This window comes from Vitis riparia, chromosome 5, assembly GCF_004353265.1.
Source record: "Vitis riparia cultivar Riparia Gloire de Montpellier isolate 1030 chromosome 5, EGFV_Vit.rip_1.0, whole genome shotgun sequence".
In the NCBI taxonomy this organism is placed as follows: domain Eukaryota; kingdom Viridiplantae; phylum Streptophyta; class Magnoliopsida; order Vitales; family Vitaceae; genus Vitis; species Vitis riparia.
In genome coordinates, this window is record NC_048435.1 from 1,391,179 (window position 1) to 1,418,131 (window position 26,953).

Genomic DNA, 26,953 nt, shown 5'->3' on the forward strand with positions numbered 1-26,953 from the left:
GATAAACAAAATATTATTTGAAAAAAAAATTGTGAAAGTACTTACTTGAAAGGAAATGGAGCAAGTTTATTTAAAAAAACGAGATTTTTAGTGACTTAAAACCCTAATGAAGGATAAAAAGTGGTAAAATTAAAAAAATATTTGAAAATTGGAGTGGAATTAAAATTATTTGAAAAAAAAAAACTAGAGTTTTGAAAATTGAAATCTTGAAAATTAAATTTAAAAATTTAAAAATTGAAAAATTATTTGAAGATGGATGTTTTGAAAATTGGAATTTTTTTAAAAAAATTAAGAATTTAAGTTTTGAAAATTGGGATTTTGAAGGATTAATTGAGAGTGGAATTAAAAAAAAAAAAAAAAAAAATTATCACCAAAAAATGAAAAGTTAAGAGAACGACATGTGGTTGTTGGATGGTGCACTAGAAAGATGGCCATGCATGGCCATGCAGAAGTGGGGCTCGAGGTGCAAAGTGGCCGCTTGGTGGTTGTGTGGGCTGTGACAGGCTAGAAAGGATGATGGGTGTTGATGGCTAGTGGGTTAGGTGTATGGGTAAGCTAGTGAATATGAGGGATAGGGGTATGATGGGTTTGGGGACGTAGGGCTGGTGGTGGTAAGCTGGTCTAGCTTAATCAACTAAGCAGGTAATACATCTCACTTAACTTGCCAATTTCTTCTACTGTACGACCTTCTTAATCAAATGAATGGATTGAACAGGCAGCATGATTATTCCAGTCATTTTCCCTTTCATCAAGAATTGGCCACCGATTCAGCAAATACTCCTTCAATTGTAAGACTCTTTATGAGGTCGAAGCTCTTGCGGCCACCTGAGGACCGAACTGTATAACCCATCATATTGATACTTTGTCAACTGATGATGGATTCCTCCCTTAGACATGGCAGAGAAAGCTCCCACTCCAATACTAAAATATGGGCTTTATGTTTCCCTGCACAAAAATGTCCGGACGGGTTGTCCGAACACACCCTCCGAAGCCCAAGTCAGACGTTAGGAAGAATGGAAACACTTAGAGAGAGATAAAGAGAGAGAAAAGTGATTATCCAACTCATAGTGTCCTCCTTATGTCCTCTTTCGGCAAGGTTTTTATAATATTTAAATGTGGAGCCAGGCTCCGTAGTGTTGAGTTGGCCCTTGTAATGATGATTGCGCAGTAGTGACAGGACAATCATCACATTTGCAGGCGGCTGGGGGCGGTGTCAAACGGCACGTCATGATACAGTTTGTCGTCCCTTCAACTTTATTGATGACATGAGATTGAGTTGAAGAGTGGCTGTCGAGTGGTCCTCGCCGCGAATAAAGTCAAGAACCCATTGAACGCCAAGTCCGACAACGAGTCGATTCAAGTGGTAGCGAGAGAAATAGAGAGCGAATCAAATCCATTTCTGTACAACAGATGCGTTGAAGGTGACAGTGACGGTGATCCGAGTACTGTGAACAACAACGGAGAACATGCAGTACTTTTCTGAGCTTGAGGCTTGTTCAATAATGGCCATTTTGGTCGTTGCCATTGCCGAATTAACTCCTGATGAGAAAACGTTATAAGCGATGTGGTATGAAGAATGAAAAGACGGCCTCAGTACAGTGACTCCCCTTCCTCCAATGAGGTGGGAAAGGTTATATTGACATACTGCACATTTCTCATCCCTCATATTGTATCTCACTAGCCAACAATAGATCTATCATCTATTTACCCACTCTGTTCCTTTTAAAGTATGAGAATTTTTTTTATGTTATAATACTAGATAATTAACCTATCAAATTCAAAATCTGACCGTCTCTGTATCAAATAAGGGTAATAGAATCACTCTCAATATACCAAAATTGAATCTTTAAACAATATGATATTTTAATCAAATGTTACGCAATGATATCATCCCCACAAACGATTTTTCAACCTTTAGTAACATAAATTTTTCTAAAAGGAAAGTGGTATAATTTCTTTTTCTTTGTCTGTTATATCTTTCCACTCCAGATTTAAAGAAAAAGAAAATCATCATTTTGTTTTGAAACAAAAAAATGAAATGGTTAAAAGCATTATCTTGGGTAATGACTATCCATATTTTCTTGTTTTGATTTTTTTTTTAAATTAACTTCATGGTAGGGATGTGCAAAATATAAATTGAACCAATAAATTTGACAAAACCAAATTTGTTGGACCTATAAATTTTTAAATGTTTTTTTAATAATTTCAAAATTTAAAAATATAAAGTCAAATTCGATTAGTTTCGATCCATGGTTTTTGAAATTTGAAAATTTAATAATTAGTTGAATCAAATGAAAATTATACATGTGAATAAGGTCGTATAATCAATACTTTGACTAATATTATAAACCGTGATAATCTTTGTATGAAACTTATACTAAATAATATTTGTTTATTAAGTTGTCCAAATTCATTAAAGTGAGATTAGATTCCGCTTAAGTAAATTTAGGATCACTCAAATCAAATATTTAATTTGATTAAATTGGGATATATATCACTTTAATGTCCATATGTTTATCACTTTAATGTAATAATTTAATATAAGATAAATAATTTAATTTAAATAAATAAAAAGCTAATATATTTATATATTAAAATTTAAAAATCAATCAAATTTTAAATTCACTAGTTAGATTGAAGGACAAGTTTTTGTTTCTCTTCTTCCTCTCTGCTTCTAACGTACGGAAAACTAGGCGCTTAAAATCGAATTAGAAAAGCTTGGGGGAGGGAAAATCAAATTGTCATTTATAAGGGGATCCTTCAGGTTTAGGGGGAGAATAGGAATTATAAAAAAATTAAGGGTATTATAGTGATTTTGACTGACTTTGGAGGTGTATACGTGAGAACTGAGAAGTGAGACGCGAAAGGAAACCCAGCAAACCCTGGTAAAACCCTCTCCGGCCCGAGACGGAAGTTGGTGCTCGGTCTACTGTCTTCTTCAAACACAAAATCAATACAGTAAGTCAAACTTCTCTCTCAAAATCTTCGATGTTTCTTAAAACGTTGGTGCAAAGTTCCGTTTGATTCCTGAGGAATGGTTGGGAAAAGAATGAAAATTCGGAATTCAACAACAGCCACACTGGACCCTAAGCTTTTTATATTTCCCACGCTTTCTCGGCAATCAAACGGAGGAGATGAGAATTTATGAGCTTGCTTCCTTGGTTAAGCAGGGAAGGGAGGCCGAGCTTGCTTCCTTTCTCGGCAAACATTGCTATAGAGGGATTTAGAATCTTATAGTAGCCACCTCAACCCTAACCCTTTTATGTTTTCAAGTTTTATTTACTTTCCTACATTTCCTCGGCAATCAAATGGAGGAAATCGGGATTTTAAACACGCTTTCTTGGTTGGGTAGGAAAGGACTGCTGAAATTGCAGCCCATTCTGGCAGTTGGCTGAAAGATGGACATTGATTCGGATTTCCGGAATTTAAATTTGAAATCACCAGAGGACGGTGCGCCTATGCAAATGGATGCTGCAGAATCTGCCCACATCAAAGTACAAACCCACCTTGAATTTTGTCAATTGTCTGATATTCATTTGTTTATTGAATTGGTTCTATTGAGTGACCTTGACTGTGTTGGTGATTCCTCATTGTTTGGTGTTGTTTTCAACTCGAAGGGCAAAGAGAAAGAAGATATTTCTGAGTCACTGGAGAAGCTACATATTGAGGAATCCTCATCTGGGTCAGCAGGGTCTTCATCAATTAGTTTCAAAAGAAAGCCAGTTATTATTATCGTTGTAGGGATGGCAGGTATTGTATGTTAAAATATTATGATTTTTTCTCGAGTGATATTTTCTTTATTCTGAACCCTTTGTTTGGTTGATAGCAAACCGGGGAAAGTATCACAAGTAAAACTTTGATTCTTATGTTTAGTCTATGTTTTGTTCCAAAAAGTACCAAAGGAAATAAAAATAACGCTAAGCAAAATGATTTTCTCATTTTTATTCTGTCATAAAAATATGAAAGGAAATCAAATATAATTAAAATTAGTTTTAAAATTATTTAATCTTTATATAGAAAAGTTAAAATAAATGTCACGAGTTTGAAGTAGCAAAAATAAATGATTTATCAATTTTAAACCTAATTTTTATTTTTATTTACTTTTTCTTCCATTCTATTTTTCCTCTTTATTTATTTTTCCTTTGATGGGAACCAAACATTGTGTTGATGTTTTAGTTTATTGGAAAACTAAAAACTTTCCTCACCTAAGATGGATAAATTTGTTGGGCTATTTGGTGGGGCAGTTTTTATTTTAGGGTTCCAAATAATTTAAGAAAAAAACAACATTAGACTGAAAAGTTAAATTCCTTTTACTTCTACCACCTTTTTTAAGCATCCAAATGGAGCATAAGGCATTTGTATCTCAAATTTCCAGAACATCGTCCTATTTTATTTTATTTTTTTTGAATGCAAATTGAGAATTATATAAATTTCATTAGGGAGTGGGAAAACAACGTTTCTTCAGCGGTTGGTTTGCCATACACAAGCTTCAAATATTCGGGGTTATGTTATTAATCTTGATCCTGCTGTTATGACCCTCCCATTCGGCGCTAATATTGATATAAGGGACACTGTTCGATACAAAGAAGTAATGAAGCAGTTCAATCTTGGTCCCAATGGAGGAATACTGACATCACTCAACTTGTTTGCTACAAAGTTTGACGAGGTAGAGTGAAAGTTTAATGTCAATTCTGCTGTCTTGAAATCTTTATTTCACTGCTTCTGGATATCTATTTTGCTGTTTCTGGCTTAATCTCTGCTCCAGATAATGTGCATGTGTGGAGGTGTTGTGCCTGACCTAAGAGTTCAGCTAGATTTTGCACATACTTTTATTGGTTTGAGGTCAAAATCATCATTGTCTTTGCGTGCATATTACACTCTTGAACATGAACTAGGGCAAACTATGTAAATTTCTCCATCTATTTGTACTTTTGCTTACATTATTTTCTAGTGTATATTTGTTCATTTATTGTTTTATATTAAATAAATCTTGATAATTTCCACTTGTAGGTTGTTTCAATGATTGAGAAGCGAGCGGATCAGCTTGATTATGTTCTGGTAGACACACCTGGTCAAATTGAGATATTCACTTGGTCTGCCTCTGGAGCAATAATAACTGAAGCTTTTGCTTCAACCTTTCCTACCGTAATTACTTATGTAGTTGACACACCTCGCTCAGCAAGCCCAGTTACTTTTATGAGCAATATGCTTTATGCTTGTAGCATTCTGTACAAGACACGGTTGCCTTTGGTGTTGGCATTCAACAAAGTCGACATCGCTCAACATCAGTTTGCTTTGGAGGTATAATTTATTCCTTATGTCAGATATATATATATTTTATGATACTTCACTTTGTTCATTAAGGTTCCGGTAGGATATCATATCCCATGGAAGTTCAGTGCTCCATCGTTGTTTACACTTTTTGAAGGTGTTGATGATTATCGCAAACAGTCTAAGAAATGGAAAGCAGAGTAATGAATAATAGTATATAATCAGCTTGAGAGTTTCATGGAATAATGTGGTCTCAAGTTTGCACTATTATAGGTGCGATGACTGCAATTTCTTGCAATGGTCTGTCTAAGATGAAGGATTAATAAAGAAGTTATACAACATAAATGGAGAACTAATTTTCATGGGATGTTCAATCATGCATTAGTTTTTGGCATATCTGGGTTAGAGGACTTTGTTTTGGGCTGTTTTAATTTGTTGCTCATATTGATTGGCAATGAAAGATAATTATGATTTTTTGCTTGTAAATTGAAAGTACAGTAAGATAACATAATTTGGCTTAGATTTTGTTTGTGGCTTTGGAGCATCATGACGTCATTTTTTTTTTCTTTTATAAGAATTTATGCACTCTGATTAAAATCCATACTGTTAGAATATACAAATGTTGACAGATTGAGAACTTGGAAGGAGAATCTAGTGGCTTCATATAATATGAAGCAACTCTCTGATGACATCCAATTCATAAATCAATTTTATTGGGACATGTCTCACAATACAAAATTCCTGCTGTCCATCTTCTCCTCAAGATAACATTCTGCCTAGTCTCCAAAACTACAACAAATGCAACATCCCAAGTCGTGAGTTGAATGATGCCAAATTATTGATGTTTTAACTTAATTTTTCTTTTAAAATGGTAAAGTGTCAATCATTTAGTTATTGTATTTTTTTGTTGGCACTGACCCTTTTCGGGTACTGTAAATGGTGAAGAAAAGATTCTTGTTAATTTTTCTATTTTTATAAAGGAACCATCAAACCTGTTGCCTTTTCCTATTATGCCCTCACTGTAAATTATTAAAGGATCCAATGTTAAATTCAATATAATTGTTAATCTATTCTGATAGCTCCATTATGAGGTTGCTGGCTGAAGATTCAGTCTAGGTGATGAGGGGTTGTAGGTGATAGGGGGCTGTTGCTTTATCATAATTTCTTTCAGTTTGCAAGTTCTTTATGCATACAATGGCTAAGCAGTTGATGGGAGTTATTTTCTTAGTTGGGAGAGGGATGGGAAGGCATAGAGAAGAAAAAGAATCCCTACTTATCATCTTCTCAAAGGAATGTCATGAGGTCCTTATAGGAGCATTAAATGGATATATTGATATGAGCAAGGTTATGTATGAACGAGCAATAACTCAAGGCAGAGATATTGGTGGAGAAACAAGTAAATTTTCAGGTGCAAGAGATTTTATCAAGTTTGAACCATGGTTACTTTAATATGACATTTTTGCTAGGATCTCATTCTAATGGGTTACTATCAAGATTGCTCCATCAGAAATGTGGAATTTTTTTCCACAAAAATGCTAAGTGTTTGCAAAAATTATTCTATTTTTCATTTTTGTTAAGCAAAGTATATGACACAATGCATAGAAGCATAATAAAATTTCTGACCTAAAGGACTGATGCCACCCTATCTTCGAGTACCAATCTAGTTAATTGCATCCTATGTGGCTTTTCTAGAAAGTAGACTGAAATTTTTTTCCACCATATTGTCTTCTGGTTCTGCCATTCTGAGTACCACCACAGACCATGTAATGGTATTGGCATTAAACACCCACTGTTTTTGTTGTTTGGTGGTGAAAGTTTTGGTTGAAGAAACTGAAGAGAGGTAAACTCTTTTGTGAGACCAGTGTGAGATGCTTTAAAATAAAGTATTTTAGATGATAAATATGGATATAAAACATCCTGAACAGTATTTCTAGCAGGGCTGGGATAAGATGCAAAATACGTTGAAAGTAATTTCTCCATTTTTTTTGGAGGGCTCCTGACTTTCTTAAGTTCCAGACTTCCCCTTTTTGACTTGTATATATATTTTCTGTTTCACTTTTTAAACTTACTTTATTTATCTGCCTATCAAAAAAAAAAAAGGGAAAAAATTAAAATAAGGTTCAGCTCTGTGCTTTTTTGTTCTTGTTTTGTTTTTACCTAATGTTCCGACTCTTATTTCATTATTTTGTTCCTCAAAAATGAATGTTTGCTACTGCTATGGGTGCAGTGGATGGAAGATTTTGAGGTTTTTCATGCAGCCCTAGACTCAGATCACTCATATACATCTACTCTGACTCGGAGCCTCTCCCTTGTGCTGGATGAATTCTATAAGAATCTACGATCAGTTGGAGTATCTGCAGTTTCTGGTGCTGGAATGGAAGAATTCTTTAAGGCCATTGAAGCAAGTGCTGAGGAGTACATGACAAGTTATAAGTATGGCCCAAACCTTACCACACTTTTTTGCTGAATTAGGATAGGCATGCTATGGATTTTGAACTTGTAGCTGTCGGTTACCAGAATGAGCAATCGATATTAATTTCTGAATCACCTATGCTTGTTTTGTAGAGCTGACCTTGACAAGAGACGGGCAGAGAAACAGCGACTGGAGGAAGAACGAATGCGGGAGAACATGGATAGACTAAGGAAGGATATGGAGAAGTCTGGGGGAGAAACCATGGTTTTGAGCACTGGTTTGAAGGACAAAAATGCTGGCGGTAAGACCACAATGGATGAGGAGGATGAAGGACACGAAGAGGAAGAGGAAGATGAAGACGATTATGTGAGGTCCAGTGAGGAGGAGGAGGATGTTATAGACGAAGATGAGGATGAAGAGGTTGGCCGATTTTCATTTTAACCTCTGTTTTTTTTTCTGGAAGTTTTCTGAAGTCGGACTTTGTATAGGACCTTCCCAGTTGGAACTGGCATTGCCATTCAAGACCAGATATGATGGTCATTTGGGTCCACAATGTAGGCCTCATGGGATCTGTTTGAGCAGGTCTACAGAGGTATATGTAAAACTTTTTCAAAATCTGGCCTGGTGGGTTAGATATGCCTGTATTTGACGTGGGCCTTTTGTCATTGTTTGATGGATTATATAGCCTTCTGAACTATTTATGTTGATAAGAGTTTCTAGGGTTCATGTGTCTAGATTTCCTGTAGTGATGATTTTGATAGTTTGTGATGGTTGGTTTACTCGTTGTAGTTGGTAGTTACCAAATCATGGCTGATGGATCTAGACCTTTGAATCCCCAAGTAACAAAATTGATTGATTTAACCTTGGATGCTTTTCTGCGGCCAAAATGTTTTCCAAAACCTGTTTTAGACAATAGTCATCAAGTGTTTTTAAAAACGGATTTTAAGAACATTTTTTATAAATGTTTTTAACAACGATTTTCTGACATTTTATGAAGCAAAAATTTGGAAATTTAGAAAGTTTTCAACTTTTTCTTTTTTTGTGTTTAGAAATGTGTTTTTTAAAATAAATTTTATATGTTCTATTTTTAATACTTTTTATATTTTTTCAGATTTGTAGGATAATTTTTTAAAATAAATAATTTAATACAATTGAAATATGTTTTAAAATAATTTCATGTTTCAAGAATAAGTTTTAAAAAATTATTTTTTATAAGAAAATTGTCAAATGTTAGAAAATAGCCTTTTTTTTTGAAAAAAAAATGTTTCTAACCTTTTAAAAGCTAAACATGTTGGTTTATACAAAAATCATTAATTTTTAATTTTGTAAGAATTAATAAACCTAGCTGTCTGGGTCAGAGCTTAGGTCATTTAGGGATGACAACAACCATTTTAATAACAAAAAGTGATTAGGATTATGATGTTGATTTGATTGCAAATGGTGATTATCTCTAACTGATTTCTACTCGGAACAGACAACAAATGATGGAATGCCCTTCCGCCAAAAGACACTTTGGGGTAAAGGGAAAGTGCTGCATAAAACATGATGATGCTTTGAAAATGACTAAATAACCCACAGGATAACGCTCCACAAAACTAATGGGAACTAATGTCTTCACAGCTAGAAGATGACAAACCGCCGCTCTCTCGCCCGTGATTGTGAAATTTGAAATTTCTAAACATCCCTTTTTAATTTTTCTTTTCTTCCGAAATATCTAACGCAAATTTGGAAAAAGAAATTGATGAACGGAAATTAAAATTTAAAAATATGGGAGGATAATTAAAAAAAACCAAAACTTCCTTACAAGAGAAAGACACCAACTTTTGTTAGAAATGAATGGCTTGGCCCTGTTTGAAAACGAATAGCATCTTTCTACCCACAGCCACGGGTTTTCTTTTTAAGTTAAAAACTTAAAATACACTAATACAGCTAGCAATAACCAATTAAATTTTGACACGTCAAATTAGCCAAAGTGAAACAGTTGTTGAGCTATCTTTTCCCAAACGTTTAAAACTTATCCGAATCTTTTTTTAATCTTCATATATGCTGATCTGGCAGTTATCGAATTCCGAAAAGGTTAAGCTTTTCCATAATCCCGGAAACAACCGATTTTTTTTTTAGAGTTTACCATACAGTCCTTTCCGAGTTTCAGAGGCGTCCGAAACCCGGAGCTTTGTTCGGCTCGGAATCAATGGCGAAACACGAAGACCTTCCGGTTCCTGTTTTCTCAGCTCTCGAGCCAGTGTACGGAGGCGGATCTCAACTCGAAGAAGCTCAACTGCGATTCGACGGATTGAAATCCAAGTTCGTCGAAGTGTTCGGCCAGGCTCCTGATATTTTCGCTCGATCTCCAGGTCGGTAACACGCGTGTTCATAGTTTTTCTGTTGGTCGTGTATTGTATGACGAGGAAAAGGAGGAGATTTTTGGAGTTTTTGTGAGTGGGTGTGTGGTGGGGATTGTGGTGGGTTTGGATGATTGATTGATGGAGTATCGGGGGGTTTTTTATGGTTTTTTTTTTGGTGCCCAGGGAGGGTGAATTTGATAGGAGAGCACATTGATTATGAAGGCTATTCGGTGTTGCCGATGGCAATACGGCAGGACACGATCGTGGCGATTCGGAAGCATGACGCCGGAGAGAGTCCGAAGCTTCTTCGAATTGCTAATGTTAGTGATAAGTATACTATGTGTACTTATCCTGCTGATCCCGAGCAGGTATGTTGATGAATTTTCTTTAATTATGCTTGTCTGTGACTTTTTTTTGTTGTTTGTTTTATGGTAATTGGGACTCTTTTAACGAGTAGAGCACATTATGTCTTATGTCTGAGTTTTTCAGAGCTTTATCATTTGTTGCGGCGAATTGGGTTGATTTCTAATTTTATTTCTGTAAAATCTGAAATGTTCTGCTTTTGATATGATTTTGTTTTGTGGCGTAAAGCTATTATTGATTCGAGGTTATAAAACCTTTATCAACGTGATTCACATTTAGTTCTTTTTTGTTTGTTCGTGGATATTTGGCTTTTGTATAAACATACTGTAAATAAGTACTTTTTATTAAAAATTCAGGGGCTCAGATGCAGGGTACTTTTCATCAGGGGCATGGCCTTTTTCTATGTGCTTATTTCTTCCTTATATTATGAATCAACTTAGGCCCAGGGACTTAATGTGCTCTTTGTAATTTTCATTTCTATTTACGACAAGTCAGTATAAAATGTTAAATCAGTTGGCATTGTTACTATGCAGGAAATTGATTTAAAGAATCACAAATGGGGTCATTATTTCATTTGCGGGTATGACACACTTCTGGTTATTTTGTTTTGTCTGTTCGTTTCTATAGATATGCATGGGTAAGAAAAGAACGATCCATGGGAAGCTTATTCTAGTCAATTAGTGAGAAAAAATTGTTTTGTATTTTGTCACCTTGGACATAATAATTAGTTTACCCCACCATTACTTTAATAGGTTGGACTCAAATTTTGTTAATGTTGCTTGTCACTGGAAATTAATGGTTCATCTTCTACACTCTACAGGTACAAAGGTTATTATGAATATGCTAAATTAAAAGGAGTTGATGTTGGAGTACCAGTTGGACTTGATGTCCTTATTGATGGCACAGTTCCTACAGGTTTAGTTTCCTATCATTTTCATGTATAAGGACAATGTCACTGTTATTTTGGGGTAACTCTCTTCCTTATAGTATGAAGTTTGAGTCACATTATTTTCCTACAGGATCTGGACTATCAAGCTCTGCGGCATTTGTTTGCTCATCTATGATTGCTATAATGGCTGCTTATGATGTCAGCTTCCCAAAGGTGTTTTACGCATTTTTCTGATCTGCAAAGAAGTACTTTATTTTGTTGCATACTTGTCTTAATGAGATGCCATTGCCCTGTGCTGATCCTGTGTACACAGGATCCTAGGATGGCTGAGTTGAATGCAGTCTAATGTCTGGCATTTTTACATAATGTTTTCAAGGAATTTTTATTCATAAATAGCCGTTTTATGAATGCTTACACTTGTTCATGGGTGGGAAACTGGAAACTTAGCATTGGAATCCAAAGGACAAGCTGTGTTTCAAGGAAGCTTTCATCATGTAATCTGCACCCTGCAAATAGTACTCAATAAAAATTCACAAAATTTTATATTCAGAAGTTTAATTTCTTTATATGGATCATAAATGATCTCCATGGTAGAGGCAGTAGTATATACAATGCACTTTGCCTCATTAAAGCTGTGTACTTGGTTACATTAAGCTAATATCATCTAAATTTATTGGTGTTATTTCTGTCTTTAGATGTAGCTTTGTTCCATTTTCCCTGTTTATGCATATTCTACATCTATTTGTTTATGTTCCTTTTTTTTGTTCCTGTTTTTAACACAAGAAGTTAAAAATTTAATTGCCTCATGGATTGTCACATATCTTATTCTTGGTTGAGATGGATATTGGTGCTTAATATTTTGTTTTAATGGTATTCCATGTACATATTTTTAGGGGTACTCTCAATAATGGGAATGATTTACACACTAATAGATGGAAAGTAAATAACTAATGAATACAGGGAATGGCCTAAGCTAAATTGGCTTCATTTATTAGCTTGACCATACAATAGCAAATCCTATTTGTTTATTCTAATATTTGTTCCTTGTTTTACAGAAAGACGTTGCCCAACTAACATGTGAATGTGAGCGACACATTGGAACACAATCTGGTGGTATGGACCAGGTTATAAACCTTGTGCTTTGCACTCATGATTTCATGCTGATTTTCTTGAATCATTGGTGTAGACCTCTCTAACAAGGAACATTATCAACCATTTTGCATTTCCTTGTAAAATAAATCGTCTTACGCTTTGTTTCCTCTTTGATTCTTCTGGAACTTATGTTTGTGATGGATTGAGTTGCCTTATCTCTGGATTTAACATTTAAGAATGATCTTGTTGAATTAGTGGCTAGTTGTTCCTTTAGCATTATAGAGTATCAGTTTAATCCTTGTTTTTTAAATGTTGTGATCACGCTTGCATTTATAGGCTATATGGGCTGGGTGAACACTTTTGTTACCTATGCTTAAATCAACTTATCTGTTGCAGTAGCAATCCTGTAGGGCCTGATGATGTTCATTTCAAACACCACCTAAGGAAAATGGTGCATACTTGCCCATGGATGCACACTAAACTGATGCATGTAAAGAGAAAAAAGACTGATAATTGTCTTTTCAATGCCTTTTTTTTTTCTTTTTTTTTTTTGTGTCAAGTGCTGAATCATATTGTTATCTCTCCCACTGGTTAGATTATACAGTATCATACATCTGCTGATTGCTACATTGGGGTTCATTACCTTGGTTACAATAACGACACTGTCTGTATTGGTCCAGAGTTGATGTAGAGAATGTCTTTGGCGGATTATTGATATCATCTCTTTTTTTTTTTTTTGTTGGATATTTATTAATTTCTTGTTAATGGAGTGCTTCACATGCTTCATTCCTTCCTGTCTATTAAGGTGCAAAATTTTGTTTGCCTATGGAAAAGAATGATTGTATGCATTCTAAATTTTCAAGGTTTTGAATATGGAGGTACCTAAATATAGGGTTTTCCAGAACTATCAAAAGCGTGCGTAATGGTACTTGTTGTACACAGATATTGAATCTGTTAAAATCACAGATTTTCAATATTCAAAATTTTGCAATTTAATGTTGAAAATTAGTGTAAGTTTCAGAAACATGCTTTTATGGAATGAACTTCAGTAGGAAGTTGGCAGACTCTTAATATGAGTAGTAGTTGTTGGTTTTTTTTTTTCCTCAAGGAATCTGCTAGTAGCTTGCTAAATTTTTCAATTGTTGATTTGTTTTCATTCAGATGGCATTCGGACAAACTTTTTAAATCGCTCTCTGGTGTTTATATTCTTGATGATACAATTGGATGTGTGAACTACGTTGACATGATAATATCACTTAATTTGATCTTTACTTTTTAAAGATAAAAGGCTATAGCCAATATCACTTGCCTTCTATTTTACTTGACAGGCTATCTCTATCATGGCGAAATCTGGGTTTGCAGAACTGATTGATTTCAACCCTGTCCGTGCAACCGATGTGCAACTTCCTGCTGGTGGATCTTTCGTAATAGCCCATTCTTTGGCAGAGTCCCAAAAGGCAGTAACTGCTGCTACAAATTATAATAACCGGGTTGTTGAATGTCGGCTAGCTGCTGTAAGTTTGAACTTTTCCTTGAGTGGAAAATGATATAGTTTAAATGATCTAATTACTTGACAAGCAGTGGCACTCAGATGCTTATTAGTTTTATTATATTTGAGCCTTTGTTCAGTTTCAATTTGTGATTTGAAAACACAAACTATATCACATGTCAATAAATTTGTAGTTAGGGGACCCCACGAACTACAAGATACACTTTTTCCCCCACTTTTATGATATTTTAGAGAAATGAATTTGAACAGTCTCCCTAATTGAGCCCTTCTCCGGGTTTGTTATGGTGATTTGGAAACACAAACTAATCATGGATGAAGAAACTCGAAAGGGAACATATAGCTAGAGACCATACACTGGGTATCAGTACACTTAAATTTTCCTCATTTATCCTCATTAGAAAAAAACTAACGAAGAAAAATAAACTGGATTCTTTTTCTCCCCTTCCTTCCAAAATTTTTCTTCATTGTTCATTAGAAAGTGGACTAGCTTTGCCAGTTTAAACTTGAAAACTAACTGTGGCAGACTTCTGCAGATTGTTCTTGGTATAAAGCTTGGAATGAAACCACAACAAGCAATTGCAGAGGTGAAAACTCTTTCTGATGTTGAGGGATTGTGTGTATCATTTGCAAGTGATCATGGCTCTTCCGATCCTGTCGTAGCTGTCAAGGTATTTAAGAATTCATAATTGTGAAACTTGAATACTTTCTTCTCACCACTTTGTCAATACAAGTTGAGGATTGGCTATGATCAAGGACTTTGTATTACCTTCTATACCTCAGGATTTTATGGTTTGGTTTGAGTCAAACATAATGGTTTCACTTTCTCATTCCATATCAGATTATTAACGTTTCTTCTCTCTTTACCCTAGGAATTTTTGAAGGAAGAACCATATACAGCTGAAGAAATTGAGAAAATCATTGAGGAAAGTCTGCCATCAGTCTTTGGCAATTCGCCAACCTCTTTGGATGTGTTAAAAGCTGCCAAGCATTTTAAATTATTTCAGGTAGCTCATTTTTAAGACTAGTCCAGATAGCCTTGTTTTTACTCTGTGACATAATTGGATTATGATCTGAATTTATGAATTTTTCTTGCTGTAATCCTTACATCGTTTTTATTATTACGATATATATATACATATATATATATATATATATATATATATATATATATATATATATATATATATATATATATATATGTATATATATTTATTTATTTATTAAAATTTTGTGCTAGTTACTTTCGACTCTGAAATTAGCTAGCTTTGTCCAATACGAAATTTTTGTTACTGCATTTCTGAGTTGAATTTCACTCTGTATGGTTATCTTTTCTCTGTTGAAAACTAGTGCCATAGGTCCTGAGGAAATGTTACAGAATGTCAGACCCAATGCATTTTGAGTTAGTTTTGTATCAACCACCTGAAAAATAGTTTCCTCTTTGTGGAGTTCATCTCAATAACTTATGGTCAAGTTATTAACTTCTCAAATTTTCTACGTCCTACTTTGAGTTCTAGTTTCGTTTTTCTTCCGAACTATTGAATAGGAAATAACCCAAATCTTCAAAATTAGTTACTGCATTTCCAATGCCCATTTGGAATTGCCTCAAGTGTTTTTTTTTGTGGCATTTTTTTGACATATTATAATCTGAACTTTTTCTTTTGAAAGGTTATAGTTATGCTCATGTCCTTGTTTTCTACTAATTTTGTACTGACTCTCATCTTCCAGAGAGCCTCCCATGTATACTCTGAGGCCAGGCGTGTTCATGCTTTCAGGGACACTGTGTTGTCAGGGTTAAGGTGAGTCATCTTCCAAGACGCCAATTATCATTCCATGCATATTCTACATATACTGTGCTGTTGCAGTGAATTTATCATGTGAGCTAAAACTAAGTTGTCTGAGAACTGATCATACCAAAACTGAACTTGGTTGTAATTCTACTTTGTCTCTTTTTCTTTTTGCATTGAGAAAGATCTGGGCACCACATTATAGTCCATCTATTGACACAACATACTACCAAAAATTTAAGTCGCCTAGGACCTCCATTCTGTTGATGTTCATATTTGTTAAATGGGGGCTATCCTAGTATACCTTTGAACCTTTGATGTATTATTGGAATGGACTGCAGTGTTTGGGAATTGCCATCCTATCATGACAAGTTGATTTCAATCAAAAGGGTTTATTGTTGTGTGTGTTATAGAGAAGTGGTTGACCAATTCAACTTTCTTGAATTCTAATTTCCGAAGTACTATTATTGCAGTGAGGAAGACATGCTAAAGAAGCTCGGTGACCTTATGAACAAGAGCCACGACAGCTGCAGTGTTTTATACGAGTGCAGGTAAAATTCAATCCTCCTGAATGCAACAACTTGGTAACCAACACAACTTTTGCTTATACTGCTAGCTCTTTTTGTCCTTAGAGCCTTAGTATAGGAACTTAATAATTTGAAAATAAAAATAGAAGAAAACAAGAAGGTTATATTGTGATTGCAATTTGTGTCTAGTACGTGATAAAATTACTCTCTGAACAAAAATCCTTTGCCCCTACCAATTGTGTTGATCATATTACTCATAAAGGCTTTCCCGGTTTTCCTGTAATTAGCTGCCCAGAGTTGGAAGAGCTTGTAAAGATTTGCCGGGATAATGGAGCGCTTGGAGCAAGGCTTACTGGAGCTGGATGGGGTGGTTGTGCAGTTGCCTTGGTGAAAGAGAGCATTGTCCCACAATTCATTCTAAATTTGAAGGTCTGTTTCCTACTCCCAAAGCTGGAATTCCACTCTCTCTCTTACAAAAGCAAGTTTTTGACATTAGACATCATGATTCCATGCTTTTATCAGGATCAATTCTACCAATCAAGGATTGAGAAGGGCGTGATCAACAAGAATGACCTTGGCCTGTATATATTCGCTTCAAAGCCATCTAGTGGTGCTGCCATCTTCAAGTTTTAGCCCCTCCCTCTCCCATTGTTTACCTCTCTCGCCCAGTGATGCTGCTATTTTCATAATCTCTAGTCTTTTCCCCACTTGTTTACCCTCTTCCTTCTGGCTGTGGATGGCGAAATAGGGGAAAAACACTATTTACTTCAACTTCAACTTTGTTGATCCATGTGACCTTCCGAGTCTGATTTAAATAAAATTTGATTCTATTATGTTTGAAAATATATCCACTCCACACAATTAACTGAAAATTCCAGTTTCTTTCTCTTAATTAATGTGAATTGACAAGAAAGAAATTTTGCAAATGGAGCTTTTTTATGATTGGAGAATGAAATAAAAGAGAGGATTAGTTTACCTGTAGTCTATTTGCCGTCGCCTAATTGAAAAGATCAGTCCAAAAAGTGCATTCTAAAAAATATATAATATATAAAATTTTAAATATTTTTAAATTTGTTAAGATAAATTGAATTTTTAAATATTTTTTAAAATTTTTATTTTTACATTTGAGTGATGTTGAGGAGAGGAGAGGACAGCTATGGGACGTGTATTGAAGGCCATTCAGGTAGCTGCCAAGTATAAATACCGCCACTATGGGTGCCGAAGGCTGATCCTTTGAGATAAGCATAAGCCAAGGGTGTTATTGGAAGGCAGCAGCGAAGCAACCCACGAGGCAGGTTGACTCACTACTTGACCGGCTTTAATGACCTCAGCTGTGTGTGTGGTAATGGGCTATTGGATCGCTTTTCGTTATTGGGACTGGCCCACCACCCTATATAGATTCTCATCTTGACGGGCCCTTCTCATTTTTGAAAAATATCCCAAGCCCACGTGGTCTTGCTCCAAGATATCTCATGACATTGACCTACCACATGAGAATAAGGCTGATGACTTGATCTTGGCCCCTTCAATACGCCCTCAGGACCCTCACTTCCAAGAAACCGGAAAAAAAAAAGACCACTCTCCACTACTTCCAAAAACTATTTATTTCTTTTTCAATTGATTAAAAAAATCTGTTTTAAAAATATATATTGAAAATGACTTTTCTTGGACAATGGTAAAATAATTAAATAATAATTAAATAAAAATCTAGTGCTATACAAAAGTTTGATAGTTGTATTTTTATAAATAGTTTTTAATTTTTTTCCTTTTTTATTTAAAAAAATGAAATTAGAAAACATGAATGTCCTTGAAAGACCATTTAAGTCTTGAAAGGAAGTTTCTAGTGAAGTCCCATCTTTGGCGGATTGCAATAATTGTTACCCATGACTCCCCACTGCTTCCTTTGAGGTTAGTGCCCACTCAGTATCCTTTCTAAGCTTATCTCTTCCCCACTCCTACTCCCATCCAAATGCATGAACCACTTCTTCTTCCTTCTTCCTTTTTATTTTTTTTTTTTCAATTTTTTTCCAGCAATAATAATGACATTTTAAAATGGCACCAATCACATCATGATAGATACATTTTAGTTTCGTTACTTTGTACCCGATTTAATAATAATTTTCCATCTATTCAACAAACTATTGATGACACATTCTCAACTGTCTGTACACCGGTTTTATTGAAATGCTTGTTATTTATATGTTTTCGTATTTTTATTTAAAGTATTTTTAGGATATGTTGATTTTTAGAAAGTATTAAAAAAAATATTAAGAAAAATAATTTTCTTAAGTTCGATTATTCCATGGAAAATTTCAAAGAAAATTAAATATAATTAAAATTAATTACAAATTTATATATTTTTAAATTATTTAATATTTACATTGATGAGTTAAAATAAATAAAATAAGTTTAAAATAGTAAATAAAAATAATTTATGAATTTTATTTATTTATTTACTTTTTTTCTTTTACTTTTTCTCCCTATTTTCTTTCTCTTACATTTTCTCTCAAATTTTATAGGAATAGAACATGAGATCACTTATCAAGTGTTTTTTTAAGAAAAAACTATAAATAATTTTTCAACACTACAACTAATTTATCAGATTTTTAAAAATATTTCATAAATTTTATCCATCATCCAATTAAAAAAAGGGCACACACACACTTTTTGGGTTAAAAATGCTTTGTAAAATCACAAACTCTAAAAATCCGTTTGACAATAATTCTAAAAAGTATTTTTAACATGTCTAATACTTGAAATATAAAAGTTTTCATATATTAAAAATACTAAAATTACTACTAAATGCACTCTAAATCATTTAAATTATATGCTCTTTAAGAGACGATCATATTTATTGACATGAGTCATGTGAGATTAAAATTTTGATTTTGGATATAATTTTTAAATATAATTTTGATTCACATACTTGCCAACATAATTTATAATTTTTGTGTGTTTTTTTTTAAAATATTAAATTGCCCTTTGTTTATAAAATCACTTTTAAAATATAATATTAAGTTCCAATTTAATCATTGTTAACTTAAAAAGTGTTTTTGCAAAAAAAAATTAGATGTTTAGTAAAAAAATAAAAAAATACTTTTTAAAATTTTAAAAAGCACCCTATAATATTAAATAATGGGTGAATATTTTAAAAATACTGTGAAATACACACTTATTCTAAAGCTAAAATCCATCCTAAGAAAGTAGTTGATACAAGATTAATTTATTTTAACTTTGTGTAAAAGCAATTTTAGCTAAAGCACTTTTATTTATAGTGTTTATATTAGAAACACATTTAAAAAGCATCACTTTTTGTAATGTATTCTCTAATAAAAAACGGTTTTTGGAATAATTATTCGTTAGGTGATTGTTTATGAATTATTTCAAATTTTTAAGAATTATTTCAAATTTTAAAAAATTTATCAAATATATAATTTTTGTTAGAAAATGTTTTTAAGTATTAGAAAATATTTTAGAATCTGTTTGATAATGTTTTTAGAAAACACTTTTAATTTTTTTAATACTTTAAATTTTTTATCATTTAAGTATTAGAAATATTAGAAACGTTTTTTCAAATTACTCTTAAACGCACTTTTAATCACGTATCAAAATCACTCTCAAACAAGTGCTCATAAACTTAAACATAATGTGACAAAATTTGTATTTTTTTTGTGTACTTTCTACTCATAATGTTGAGAACTAATAATGCGACCTTACCCAAATATAAAATTATTATATAAACATTAATTTGGATAACATCAAAATAATGAGCCCAATTATTTGTAGCCAAATTCAGATTCAAAGATGTGGGTGGGCCCAATGAAGCCCCCCACCTACGAGGCATCAAAAACACCCCTTAAATCACGTCATCATCTCCAAATCTTCAATATTTTTTTGGCCGGGCCCAGTTCCTAAACTGGGCCCATCCTGGTAGCCAGCACTTAATTTTTCTAGGCCCATGAATTAGACGTCTGTTTTCTCTTCTGCCAGAGTGGGGGCTATAATTGACTTTTCGCACTAGTTTTGTTTTTTCCAAGTTTGGACACTGTTATCAATTATCATATTGTTTTTTGTTTTCAGCCCAAAATCGATCTTGTCAAGGATTTGTGGCAAAAATAAAAAAACATAAAAAAAAATTATGTGCTTTTTATCCGGATAGCCAGGTAGGTACATTGAGCAGCTGTCCCTGAGTGGATATTTGGTGAATATTTAATAATTTAATTTAAATCATCAAATAAATTAAATAAATTTAATAAAATAATTTAATGATATAATTAAAATAAAAATTACTTTAAATAATAAATAAAAATAATTAACTTATTTCAAATTTATATTTTTATTTGACTTTTTTTATTTTAATTATAAGTTATGAGTATAAATATATGAATTTAATGATCTATAATAAATTTTAAATTAATTTTATTAAATAAATTTATTATTTAAAATAAAAATTAAGTAATAAATTTTAAGTTAATGATTTAAATATAATTTAATTTAAAATCTATTTAAATAATTAAATAATAATAATTATATTTTACCAAACAACCCCTTAGTATTATAAAAATTTACCGCAATAAATATAATAAATGATTGAAACCTTTTGATTTCAATAAATGGTACATTATTAGAAGGTGTAGGAGATATCATATGAATTTAGATAGGCACGTGTTTAATGCGTGTGAGCTTTTCGATCATTGTACCCTTGTAAAAAAATATACGGTAAACTGTAAGAAATAATTATTTTTACCACGGTAAAATATTAGAAATAATTATTGCTATTTGGACAAAAAAGGATAAAAATTATTATTAATAATTATGTATATATGTAGAAACAGGAGATTATACATTAAATTAACGTGTCGTTGTGACAAGTAGGACAACGAGGGAAGAAACAGAAATATTGAGAAAAATAAATGGTGAGATTAAAAAATGGAAGTGGCCTTGTGTCGGTGGGGAATGCCTTGGCAATATCAATTTCCTCTTTCCTATAAATGAGATTATATATAGAATATGAAGAATGATGAGATACAGTTGTGAAATCCATTAAACCCTCGTGTGTTCAGCCTTTTCTCTCGCTCTCTCGCTCGCCCTTGTCGGCATTGGATCTGGGCTTCCTTCGCTTTCGTCGAAAGGTATTTGCATTTTGTTGTTGTTTTTTTTATTAATTCTTATTTGTGTTTATATGTATATATTTTTTGGGTTTCGGTATCAACGTCAGTATGTGTAGTTTATTCATTTGCGGTTTGATGTTTATGAAGTTTAGAATCATATTCTAATGGGTGGTGCGGTTGTGTGATCTGGGACTTTTTCAAGGGTTTGATTATTTTTATTTTATTTTTTAATATTTTGTGGTTCTTTGTTTTCCCTTTTTACCATTTGCTCATTGGCTTCTTAATGCCTTTGTTTCTTTATCTTTCTTGGCTCTGAAGTGCTTTCAGATTCTTCTGCATGTGATTTGGGCATTTGGGTTTGTTTTTTAGCCCCTTGTTAGCTTTGGTTTTGGTGAATTGTGAAGGGTATGGGCACATTATTGCATTTGAAGGATTATATGATTTTTCACTGTTTTTTAATTATAATTGATTGATTTTCTTTCTGTGTGCTTGGTAATTGCAGGGTTTTGTTCATGTTTTGAAGATTTGTTGGAAGGAAATTTGATTAGGAAGAGAGAAAAGGGGATAATTGATTTCATCCTTTTAATGATTACTTGTTAGTGGGAGGTGAGTGAAAAAGGTTGAGAGGAGATGCAATTATTGGAGCATCTCAGTATTAATTGTGAGCTAAATGGAAGGGGTGGTTGGCTTCATTAAGTTAGAGCTTTCTAGTGTTGCCTTTTACCTCATTATATGATTTATTTTTGTAGAGAGGCATAACCTGTGTTATGGGTTGATCTCAAAGATTTAAATCAGTGGGGAAAAATTGTGGTGTTTGGAGGGTGAAAGTGGAAGCAAAACAGATTGGTTTGTAATGGATCAAATAGCTCCGAAAGATAGAGATCTCATAGTTGATCTTGAGATTGGTGGAACTGCTAGAGATGAAGATGGATCGGTCAAAGGTGAAGATGGTGTGAGTTTGTGTTCAAATGGGTCAAATTCAGGCATGATTCCGAAGGAGAATGTGAAGGTGTTTATTGATAAGAATTTGGTGGAGAAAGAAGCTATGGACTCTGTGGATAAGAAAGCAGTGAAGGAGAAGCGTAAAAAGCCGAGTAATAAAAAATCATCTAAACCTCCTAGACCTCCCAAAGGCCCATCACTGGATGCTGCAGACCAGAAGTTGGTCAGAGAGATTGCTGAACTTGCCATGTTGAAGCGTGCAAGGGTGGAGCGAAGGAAGGCATTGAGGAAGATGAAAGTTGCCAAGGCTTCATCAAACAGCAGCTTGTTTGCTATGGTGTTCACCGTTTTCTTCTGCCTTGTGATACTCTTTCAAGGTAATATCACTTATCTGAATGTGATTTGGACTTATCTTGGATTCTGTTGTGGTATTACGGTTTACCTTTTGTGTTCTACACAAGGGTAGCTTAGCTTGTCAAAACACATCCTTTTCCCCTTGGCCTTGGCTAAAAATTAGGTCATTAGCTATGCGGAACTAGCTTTTGTTGTGTAAAACCATCTGACGGTGAACTATGGACATGGGAATTCTCTTTTGACACTTTGATTGTAATATTTTTTTTCCTTGTATATAACCTGTTTGGCTTTGTGGCCTTTGAAATATGAAATCTTTGGTGATCATCCATTCTATGTGCATGTTCTTTTATTGACTTAGGATGTTTCTGATATCATAGGGTACCAATTTCCTTGTATGTGGATATCAATGGATTAACAAAATAAATTGAGCATTGTTTTTTTCCATGGCTTTAGTCATATTGATATGAATTTATCACCATTCATTACTTATTTTGGCAATTGCATGTTACTGTAGCTTCTTATGCTTAAACCTTCATTTAGCTCCTTAGGAATTGCCTCTTGATTAATCCCTCTCTTTTGGTCTGCTCTTTGTTCTGCTACATTATTTTTTCCTTCTCTTTGTTTTTATGTTAAACTTTTGTTTCATGCTTCCTGTTTTTGTTTAAAGACACCATGGTCTTCTTAGGGAATTTAGATTGGTATTTTGCCATGGGTCCCATAGTTGTTCTTAGACACCGTTTTTTTTTTCTATTTTCTCCTATCGTGTTATCAGCCAACTGGGCATAGGAGTGCCAATTCCTTCTCATTTGGTTTTTCCTCCTTAGAAATCTCAAAATATTTTCTGGAAAATGAGCATCACTGAACATTATACTTTTAGTTTTTGTACAACTTCATTTGGTAGACCTCTAGATGTTACCTGAAAGTTGTCCAAGCAGAGTTTACTTAGTTGTCTTCCGTTTTTATTTCAAATTTAAGATCTTATGCTTCTGTTGCTTGAAACTTTTGATGGTTAATAAGACTCATGGGTTGACCATTCATGATCATGCCATCATATATACAGGATTGTCCTCTAGAAGAAATTCAGCTATAACCTTCCATGGATCTCCCGAGTCAGCAGCCCCAACAGAGGGTGGCTTGATTTCTGTGCAGTACTACCACAGTATCTCGCCAAGTGATGTCAAGGAGCACGGTTCTGAATCTCCCGGGTATGTTACCCTTCTTATTAGCTAACTGATAAAAAATTTCAACAGTGATGGATTATTGAAATGAATCTACCATTATGAATGGATTTTCCAGCTTAGTAGAGCAGCTTCCTGGTCTAGAAGCCAAGGAAAAAGCGGGCAAGGCTCCAGGATGAAATGCAACCTAACTGAGAAGAAGGAAATATAGCTCTAGTCTGTATTGAAGAGCATAACTTCAAGGTTGTCCATGCTGAGTTGTGGTTTTTGTGTGCCGGATCACCTACCTCGGAACCGGAAGCATTAGGGGTAATCAATCTTTTGTACATTAAATACATCTGGGATTAAGTTATTAACTACACCAGGTTTAGTAGCGTGTGTTTTTTTTATAGGTGGTGTTGGTTCTTAAAGTTGCCTCCTTGGCAACTAGCCTGGACAAATGGTGTTAGATGTAGGTTTTTTCTGTAACTTGAATAAGTTTTTCATCCACTGCCTTGGAAATAATATATACAAATCTTTTTTTCTTCTATGGTTGTTGAGGTGTTTAGAAACAAATTGTTGATGTTCTCCAGAGTCTTGTGGGCATAAAGATGATGATAACCACAAATGAATGTTAGGTGGTTTATAGAATATGATCCAAAATTCAATGACTTAAAAAATATTCAAAACAAGCTTCTTATAAAAAAAAACTAATGCAATTATAATATTCTATTAAAAATTTAAGAATAAAAAGTTTTTAGAAAAAGAAAAAAAAAAGAAGATAAAGGAGATAGACATACGTAAAGCATTCTTGGCTCTTGACAGGCCGAGTGCTATAGCTGCCATAAAATTGGTACAAAATCTCAATACCCAACTTTTGGTCTTCTGTGAGTCTGAAAAATTACTGACTTCTACTAATGGATGGGAAGAAAACAGTTGGGTCTATTTAAATCTTATCTGTGAGTCTACAGTAAAATTAGAGTGTGTTTGATAGGATTCTAGAAAATATTTTTAATTTTTTTAATACTTAAATAATAACAAATTTTAAATATTATAAATGTTATAAATATTTTTTAGAATAGTTAACAAAAGGATTTTTAATTTTTAATTTTTTAATTATCAATTTATGGTTTTAATACAAAAATAAAAAATAAATAAATTGATACGATTGAAAACTATTTTTTAATAAATTTTCAATGTATTTATTTGGTTTGAGTTTAATTTTTTTGAAGTGAAATGCTGGTCAACAAGTCTTGAAAAACCGATTTGGAAAAGTCTAGAACTGAGAGGTAGCGGAAAAGTACAAAAGCAGTTTCCACTATGACATGACTGCTCAGTGCTGAGACGCACTCATTACTCACACCCACTGTATTTAGCCCATGAGGTTAACGACGCAAGAATTAGGTGGGCCTGCTTTGTCACCCATCAGCTGCTCCCTCATCTACAGCCTCCCAGCTAAAGAACAAAGTTTCATTCACATTTTTTTTTTAACAAATAATTTTTTATTGTTTAAAACTTTCAAGAATGATTTAGCATACTTATATTCTCTTATTTCTAAGGCAATATAATTAAGTCAATAAAGGATGAACTTCCTGGTTGAATCTGCTGCTTTCAGGCTTTGTATCCCATTCCGAGTTGGTACAAAAAGCTGATGAAATCGAAAATTTTTGTTCTTTTGAACATTGATTTAAGAAACCCTTTTCTTTTTTGATCTTTTTAATCATTATCCATCCTTACATCAAACAATGATGTTGAATAATAATGGTTCTTATCCGAGAATTTAGTCTTTTATTAGAAGTGAGGAAGCAGTCATCACAACCCATTCATGGAGTCTTACCAAGGAAGGACTCCAGCTCACAACAAGAGCCTGATAATGGCAGAAGCCACACGAGAGAGGTTACTAACACTCCTATTGAAAGAAGTAATAGGGGAAGCCCCACTGAAGGCTCTCTCGCAGGAGTCGGCCTCGTTAGCAGCATCATTGGCACCTTGTTCTGCAAATTTGGGATTACCTGTCTTGAGAGCTTCCATGGCTGATGGAATATCAGCCTTCAAAACTGCATTATCGTACAACTCTGCACAACGCCTCAAAGTGGCCTTCGTTTTTGGGTGTGGTGCTGTGCCTAACAATTCACTGATTCTGTGGAGGGTGGCGATTGATTTGGCCTTGATCATATCCACCATCACCATGGCCAAGCCTGCGACGTCTGCGTGAGAGCTTCGTGGGTCTGAGCGCAGAGTCTGCACACAGAGATGATAGTTGGGTGTCTGCCTGCATGTTTGCTTTACCAAATCTGCTCTGGAGAATTGGATTTGTGTCAGAGAAAGACCCAGAACGCAGAGAAGAAACACGGATGATCTCATTCTTGAAAAAGATTCTGGAGGAGATTAGAACCAGATGGTTTTGAAGATCGTGATTGGATTGATCCACAGCCTTGGGCGGTTTTTATAGTGAGTTTGGCCACCTGCTTTTGAATTAATGCACCATGGGTAATTATGATGATTTTTGGCCTTTAGCTGCTGTATTTTTATGTTAAGGAAAATTACTCTTTGAGTTAAGTGAATTACACTTACACCCATTTGTTGATGAACCAGAATGGAACATGATCATTCAAATTCTTTTCTTTTTTCTTTTTTAAGATAAAAACCCAAAAATGTCTTTTATCACTTGATAAAAAGCCCAAGTGTCTTCATGGGAAGAAATCTATTACTAAAATTAACCAGACCCAAAAACATCTACATCCAGACTTTCTTCTCCTATTCAACAAAACACTGCAAATATTTTATATGTGATGGGATCTAATTCAAGCTATATTTGACAAAAGAGTACAAATTATTTATCTTTTATAGTTTCAAAGTGGTGAAGCTATTTTGGGCCTAAAGCTAATAATATTTATTCGATTTCGTGAGATTTGTTTCAAATGAAATTAATTTGATTTTGACATTGATATAAGAGTTTGTTTCATCATATAAAAAATGTTTTTTATTTGACTCTGTAATCCATGATACAAACTCCTTCTAACTTTATAAATAACTTTATAAAGATGTTTTAAAATTATGAGAATCCCTTTAGACCTAGAATGAACAATAATTACGTAATTAAGAACGGATCATTATGAGAACCTAAAAGGTTCGTTTACTAATTATGTGAAAAATTTTGTAGAGAAGAAAAGAAAGTTCAGAAAAGATTGAATA

The 26,953-nt window shown here is 33.8% G+C and overlaps 4 protein-coding genes across 5 annotated transcripts; 3 read left to right on the plus strand and 1 right to left on the minus strand.

The window, feature by feature from the left end:
- The first annotated feature begins 2,857 nt into the window (after positions 1-2,857).
- Positions 2,858-8,418, plus strand: LOC117914892 (GPN-loop GTPase QQT2). The gene is made up of 7 exons (XM_034830409.1): positions 2,858-2,958; positions 3,353-3,494; positions 3,618-3,750; positions 4,440-4,666; positions 5,011-5,301; positions 7,499-7,704; positions 7,837-8,418. The coding sequence occupies exons 2-7, from the start codon at positions 3,399-3,401 to the stop codon at positions 8,123-8,125; spliced, it is 1,242 nt and encodes a 413-aa protein (XP_034686300.1). The 5' UTR covers positions 2,858-2,958; positions 3,353-3,398; the 3' UTR covers positions 8,126-8,418.
- A 1,347-nt stretch (positions 8,419-9,765) lies between these two features.
- LOC117914862 (galactokinase) lies at positions 9,766-17,039 on the plus strand. The gene is made up of 13 exons (XM_034830368.1): positions 9,766-10,038; positions 10,213-10,397; positions 10,926-10,972; positions 11,213-11,307; positions 11,412-11,494; positions 12,337-12,405; positions 13,702-13,887; positions 14,417-14,551; positions 14,753-14,887; positions 15,609-15,679; positions 16,141-16,218; positions 16,482-16,623; positions 16,717-17,039. Exons 1-13 carry the CDS (start codon positions 9,876-9,878, stop codon positions 16,825-16,827), a joined length of 1,500 nt encoding a protein of 499 aa, XP_034686259.1. The 5' UTR covers positions 9,766-9,875; the 3' UTR covers positions 16,828-17,039.
- Positions 17,040-21,219: 4,180 nt separating this feature from the next.
- LOC117915035 lies at positions 21,220-24,308 on the plus strand. 2 transcript variants are annotated; one of them, XM_034830584.1, is made up of 4 exons: positions 21,220-21,326; positions 21,808-22,624; positions 23,662-23,806; positions 23,898-24,308. In XM_034830584.1, the coding sequence occupies exons 2-4, from the start codon at positions 22,159-22,161 to the stop codon at positions 23,956-23,958; spliced, it is 672 nt and encodes a 223-aa protein (XP_034686475.1). In that variant the 5' UTR covers positions 21,220-21,326; positions 21,808-22,158; the 3' UTR covers positions 23,959-24,308. The 2 variants fall into 2 exon arrangements, with proteins under 2 accessions (XP_034686475.1, XP_034686476.1); XM_034830585.1 differs by lacking the exon at positions 21,220-21,326 and adding an exon at positions 21,552-21,710.
- A 1,201-nt stretch (positions 24,309-25,509) lies between these two features.
- Positions 25,510-26,188, minus strand: LOC117914870 (cell wall / vacuolar inhibitor of fructosidase 1-like). Its single transcript, XM_034830379.1, has one exon. It carries the CDS (start codon positions 26,120-26,122, stop codon positions 25,613-25,615), a length of 510 nt encoding a protein of 169 aa, XP_034686270.1. The 5' UTR covers positions 26,123-26,188; the 3' UTR covers positions 25,510-25,612.
- Positions 26,189-26,953: the final 765 nt, after the last annotated feature.